General features: G+C 35.0%; 2 protein-coding genes across 2 annotated transcripts in view; one reads left to right on the top strand and one right to left on the bottom strand.

The window, feature by feature from the left end:
- The window catches only part of LOC100641477 (WD repeat-containing protein 3-like), a 6,695-nt gene extending 2,720 nt beyond the window's left edge, over window positions 1–3,975 (bottom strand). Inside the window, exons 1-13 of the mRNA XM_020003038.1 lie at window positions 3,911–3,975; window positions 3,793–3,865; window positions 3,680–3,736; window positions 3,249–3,365; window positions 2,991–3,086; window positions 2,889–2,942; window positions 1,818–1,898; window positions 1,692–1,745; window positions 1,367–1,435; window positions 1,234–1,326; window positions 1,087–1,137; window positions 997–1,040; window positions 820–948 (exon numbers count right to left, since the gene is read on the bottom strand). Coding sequence (XP_019858597.1) covers window positions 820–948; window positions 997–1,040; window positions 1,087–1,137; window positions 1,234–1,326; window positions 1,367–1,435; window positions 1,692–1,745; window positions 1,818–1,898; window positions 2,889–2,942; window positions 2,991–3,086; window positions 3,249–3,365; window positions 3,680–3,736; window positions 3,793–3,865; window positions 3,911–3,942 — 950 coding nt within the window. The 5' untranslated portion in view covers window positions 3,943–3,975. The remainder of the gene's footprint in view (window positions 1–819; window positions 949–996; window positions 1,041–1,086; window positions 1,138–1,233; window positions 1,327–1,366; window positions 1,436–1,691; window positions 1,746–1,817; window positions 1,899–2,888; window positions 2,943–2,990; window positions 3,087–3,248; window positions 3,366–3,679; window positions 3,737–3,792; window positions 3,866–3,910) is intronic.
- Window positions 3,976–4,385: 410 nt separating this feature from the next.
- Window positions 4,386–6,333, top strand: part of LOC109586819 (uncharacterized) — an 8,166-nt gene continuing 6,218 nt past the window's right edge. Inside the window, exon 1 of the mRNA XM_020003037.1 lies at window positions 4,386–4,470. Within this exon, the coding sequence (XP_019858596.1) occupies window positions 4,401–4,470 (70 nt within the window). The 5' untranslated portion in view covers window positions 4,386–4,400. The remainder of the gene's footprint in view (window positions 4,471–6,333) is intronic.

The raw sequence follows: 6,333 nt of genomic DNA, 5'->3' as shown, positions 1-6,333 counted from the left end.
TCATCAGTCTAGCTGACATGTGTCGACCACATGCACTCGCATATAAATGAACTGCCCCAACTTCTTCATCAACATCAACCGGTAATAAAGGATACTCATGGAATATGCAGCTATTTATTAACGAATGAAAGCTCTTCCTTACTAAAATGGTCCATTATTCTTGTAGAGGGTAGTAGCAGGTTTTAAGGGCAGTCAGACTATTAGTAAGCAGTCCTGTTAGTTTACAGTACACACTGAGCAGTTATAAGACGGACTAGTGGTAATAAGGTATGATTAGTATCGTCACTATTGTGTAATCCTACCTCTTCCTGTGTGCAATTGTACTATTACTATTATAACTCATGTCAAATTAGATTTTATTAACTATTTAATTAGATCTACTTATCTAATTCAAGGGGTGTGGTAAAAGGGTCAAATAGTATTCTTTACGTCTAATTATTAGCATACCATACCAGACAATTTATTGGCGAGAGTAATATTTGGTAAATTTTCCTGTGGAAAGTTACTGGAGAATTTTATATTGGCAATTCTGTCCATTGAGCATGCTCAGATTGAAACAAAATGGCGGAATTTATATTGGAAATATCTTCATAAAACTACCATTCACCAATATTAATTCCTCACCAATATTGATTCCCTGCCAATAAATCATCTTGTACAGTAGTCAATGACCTCCTAGTCCTACAGTCACTCTACATGACATGTATTGTTTAGTTAATTTTGCCAAAATTGAAAAGGAGAGAACTCTCCATTTTATTACATTTCCTGATACATATACATAAGTTGGTATAGCACACTTAATTAAAATGTCTTCATTACCTTAAAAGGAAGAGAACAGTTCGTCCCACCAGCTCCACCTCCAGTTGCTTCTGAGACCAGATCACACTCACTTTAAGTAAATCAATAACTTCATTGAATGGCAGCAACAGGAGGGACCCCTCAAGGTCGCTATGACGATAATTATTAATTAAATGAGTGGGTGGAGTATACTAATACCTTGAACGTATTTGCTTTAAAATATTAAGAACATATTCATCAGGCTGTAGGGAGGAGAGGGTTAATAATTATTATTAATTATTAACTTACCATTTGGTTCCCAAGAACTTTTAAAATTGGGTTTGGAGGAGGAGGAGCCAACTAATAATAATAAATAAATAATTATTTATTAATTAAATTAGTAAATGATTATTCATTTATTATCATCATTCATACATATACATGTATACTGATTACTTTTGTTCCTGTTATATTACATTCTTCATTATATTCTTTCATTTTCAGTTCTTCTTCTCTCCATAACTCCAGCCCTTCCATCAGTCGCTCCGCCTATTAATAATTAATTAATTAAGTGGGTGTGGTCACTCACTGATCCAATAGTCCCTGCTGTCCTCCTACTGGCCAGTTCCACTTCTCCTTTCCCCTTCTCCCCTGGCACCTAATGGAGGGACCAGTAACAATACACACAGTATACAGTATATACATGTAGAGTAGTATAGGAGGTCATTATATTGTGGAGTATTATTATGTTTGGTATTTGCAAGTGCACAAAAAAACTCAAAATTTAAACTTGCAAATAATAAAATTTTATGAATGACAAACTGCAAAAATTTAATCTACAAATAAAGTAATTTTGTAAGGATTCTCAAAACTATTCTTCTCAAAATAATCATCATACTCCATTATACTCTTACCACTGGTTCAGTTGCTCCTTCTGTTAGTGACTTCTCAAATTCCATTTCTCTTTCCTGAAAAATAAAATAAAATGATTCGGTTTTATGGCGGATGTTGATTTAATTAATTATGTGGGCGTGGTTTACATTTTCCTTTTCTTCTGACAGCACTAGTGGCTCTTGAGTGCAGCCCCACGTCCTAATAGAGAGGTCATGTGACCCAGTCACCTAACGGAGTGAAGGAATTATTAATAGAATGCCGTATACCGGTTTATTTTCGTGGTAAAATATTTTCGCAAATTTCATGGCTTGTGATCAGTTGCGAAAATTTTTCATTGCAAAATTCTGCTCTCCATTGCCATGTGTGCAGACTGCAAGCCATTCGCGAAAATTAATCCCGCAAAATCATAGAAATGCAAAATTCGCAAAAATTTCCACCACAAAAATAAACCGGTATAAGGTATTCCATTTTCTGATACGTACATGTTCTTATGTTGCGTAGAAAGTTTGAACTGATTCCAATCAAGTTTAAATTTTTTACAAACTTTTAAAATAGCTCAAAATTGGACTAAAATCCCTGTACTATAGTACAGGGACTTTAGTTCGCCAAAATTAAAAAGAAGAGAATTCTCCATTTTTATTACATTTTCTAATACATATTAATGTCTTTATACTGTGTAGAAAGTTTGAGCTGATTTTGACAAAAAAATTTCAAGTTATGGCCATTTTAAGAAATCGGCCAATTTTTGAAAAATACCCAAGGCTATATATATAGCCCATGGTTTTTCAAAAAAATGGCTCCGAAATGACCCCAAATTTTTATTACATTTTCTGATACATATTGATGTCTTAATACTGTGTAGAAAGTTTGAGTCGATTCTGACAAGGAATTTTCGAGTTATGGTCATTTAAAGAAATTGGCAGATTTTTGAAAAATAACCAAGGCTATAATAGCCCATGGTTTTTTCAGAAAAATGGCTCCGAAATCACCCCAAATTTTTATTACATTTTCTGATACATATTGATGTCCTTATACTGTGTATAAAGTTTGAGCTGATTCTGACAAATATTTTTTTAATTACAGCCATTTTAAAAAATTGGCCAATTTTTTAAAAATACCTAAGGCTATAGCCCATGGTTTTTTCAAGAAATGGCTCCGAAATGACCCCAAATTTTTATTACAATTCCCGATACATACGTACATGTACAGTCACTTACTGCAGTGTTTCCATCATTAGATACAACTAGTGACCATATCTCAGACTGATGGCCCTACAAGAATAAATAAATAAACAATTAATTAATAAACAATTTATTAACTTTAAGTGTTTGTATCAGTTCAAAGTTGTCACAGTCCCATTGTTTCAGTGTCCTGTCCTTACTGATGGAGAAACACAAGTGAGTACCAGGAACAAACTAATAATAATAATAATAATAATAATGAATATTAATAATTATTATGCCACACCCATTTAATGAGTTACTCTTAAATGTTGATTCACACTAAACGTAAGGTTAATTTATTAATTTAAAGATCTCTCATTAAATCCACACACAATTAAAAGTTAAAATGACTACCTTCACGTCCATGATACTGTCAGTGTGCCCAAATATTGACTTGTGACAGTCACCAAAATCAGTTCCCCAAATACGAATATTCTTATCAGCAGAACCAGTCACCAGTAGACTACTGTCCTGCAGAGAGGATACAAGAACTGTATATACAGATATCTCAGTCCTCAGGTATTGCATTACTTACACACACACACACACCTCCAGAGTCCAGACAGGCTGGTCACTACATGTACATGTACAGACTAGCCTCTATATAATGGACACTTTGAAAGTGTCTCTGTTAAACAGAGGTGTCCTTTAGGTGGAGGTTATTTTATACAGTAAGGAATGTAATTGGTACACTAGGTGCTGTCCGTTAAATGGAGGTGTACGCTATAGAGAGTGTCCATTAAGAGAGGCTATACTGTATAGTTAATTAATATTAATTAACTTACACTTGATATGTCCATTCCAAGTACAGGTAGTTTATGACCATATAAGGAGAGATAAAACTAAAAATAGTAACATTACATCATTATAAACTATTCTATAAATAGAGGACACTTACTTTTAGTGAATCAGCAAAGAACAGCTTCACAGTTGAATCCAGTAACGACAGAGCAAGGAACTTATCGTTAGGACTATGGGTGGAAACTTAATAACTAGCCACACCCACCAATCCTCACCTGTATTTGAGGCAGAGGACGTCTTCTGACATTTTTAATGTTTTAACATGAACAGCACTGAGCTTCTTCCTATTGATTAATAAAACATAATCATTATCATTATACTAAGTTATAAAAAGAAGAGTGATTAAGATACAGGATTATGTAATGTAATGTAAAAAATATAATTGTTGGTAACTAAATTTCAATTAGCTATTCTGTTATAATAATAAAGTTATAGTGATGATAAATTGCCTGACAAGAGATGTCATAAAAAGTCAAAAGTAGTACTACAAGTTGGCAGATAAAGCCACCATTAGATGACACCCAATAACTTCTCTGTACTGTCATATATCATAACAGTACTAATACAGTCACTACTAGTATCTCTGGACCATTGACTTAGTTATTAGTCCAAGTTCCTCCTCTGCATACCAAACTAGCTAGTGATCCTGACAATCCTTCAAGAATATCTAACTGCTGCCAGCAATAAGTACTGTAGTATCTCAAAATGGCAGTAACTTCTTCTTCTTCCAATGATCGTCTTGAGCTAGTAGCAGCTGCATTAACCAGTCTAATACCAGGGAGTAAAGTCATTACTAAAGATGATCCACTGTATGCAACATTGAAGCAACGGCAGCAGCTTACATACAAGATAATTCCACTAACGTACCAGCTGATGAGTCAGAACGTGATTGTGGAGAGTAGACCAAAGCCTGATCCAATGCTAGTTATACCGTTTGATAAAACGATGAGCATGAGATTGCTATCCCCAGATTTGATCACAATCATCACAGTTCAATTCCTCAACGGCCAATCTTACAAGTATTCCATAGATCCAAGAGCTACAATCTATGCGTTGAAGTGGACTGTATTCAAGTGTAAAGGATTTGAAGAATATCAAGATTATGATGTTAACAACATAGTGCTCATATTTGAGGGTACTGAGCTGAACGATGATGACAAGCTATTGAAAGATTACGGAATCAAATACGGCTCACTTTTAACAGTCATTGTTAAATTAAGAGGAGCAGCTGATCCAAATATCTTAGTGATTGATCATGATTTATTGGATCCAGTTTATGATTTTGATTTCACACACGTTGATGATACCGGCACAGTTTATGAACGAGGTGGTCATATCTACAAGCGTCCATGTGGCTGGGATAGAATAGCTCTTAAAGTCAGTGGGCAGTATGAAGATGATAGATGGCTGGGAAGTTCAGGTCTACCTGGTGAATGGCCAGTGTCTTATCACGGAACAAGAAAGAGTGGAGCAGAAGGTATCACAAAAGAAGGATATGATGAGAAAAAGTTATTTAGAGATCTTCATGGCAAAGGCCATTACTCCACTCCTGATATTAACGTTGCTGCTGACGAGATGTATGCAGCTTCATTTCCCTTTGAAGACAAAATATATCAAGCTGTCATGCAAAATCGAGTTAATCTCAGTCCTGGACACACTACCATAATACCAAAGGAAGAGACATATGCTGGAGCAGAGTATTACGTGACACCATCAAATGATGACTTACGTGCATACGGGATATGTATTAGAGAAGTTGTTAATCAAGCCAGTAGTACTGAACTTTTAAATTATGCTTCTTAACATTATTAGGTTCTATAGCTGATTAATAGGCTGTTTATACAACACTTAATTTTGCTTTTTGCTTTATATAAAAAATTACTGTAGTTGCATTATATTAGAGAAGAAATCTTAATGGAAAACCCTTTTATTCTAGTTCAGAAATTAAAATTGATAATGGCTGAGCAACAGAAGTGCTATATGGTGGATAGATGATTAGATATTATAATACAGTACAGAGTTAATCTTAGTCATGAGTTAAGAGCAGGAGCAGAGTATCAATTCAATAAACTAAGAGTGAAATTCAATATCAACTTTAAACATATTCATATCTCATGCTAAAATCATGATGCGGTTTCACTGTGTAAACTTATATCCAATAGTTTAATAATGGTCTGCCCAGATTATCATCATACTCTCCACCCCTTATCTATGGTATAATACATCCCCTGGTTACAAGACTATAAGTTCTCATCAAATATATCTCAATACAGCAAGACAAACCAATGGCAGTAGCTTCTTCTTCTTCCAGTGCTCACCTACAGTTAGTAGCAGCTGCATTAACCAGTCTAATACCAGGGAGTAAAGTCATTACTAAAGATGATCCACTGTACAAGACACTAAAGGACCCAAAGCCATTAACATACCAGGTGATGAGCCAGAATGTGATCGTTGAAACCAGACCAGAGCCTGACTCTGGACTAGTTATACCAATCAATGAAGCCAGTTCCACCGCGACTCCAGAGAAAAACTTCATCACCATCACTGTTCAGTTCCTCAATGGCCAATCTCACAAGTTTTTAGTGGATCCCAGGGCTACAGTGTATGGATTGAAGTGGTCCATCTTTAAGAGAAAGGG

This window comes from Amphimedon queenslandica, unplaced genomic scaffold, assembly GCF_000090795.2.
Source record: "Amphimedon queenslandica unplaced genomic scaffold, v1.1 AMPQUscaffold_12772, whole genome shotgun sequence".
Lineage (NCBI taxonomy): Eukaryota > Metazoa > Porifera > Demospongiae > Haplosclerida > Niphatidae > Amphimedon > Amphimedon queenslandica.
The sequence above is the reverse complement of the archived record's forward strand: the minus strand, read 5'-3'. Positions and strand labels throughout refer to the sequence as shown.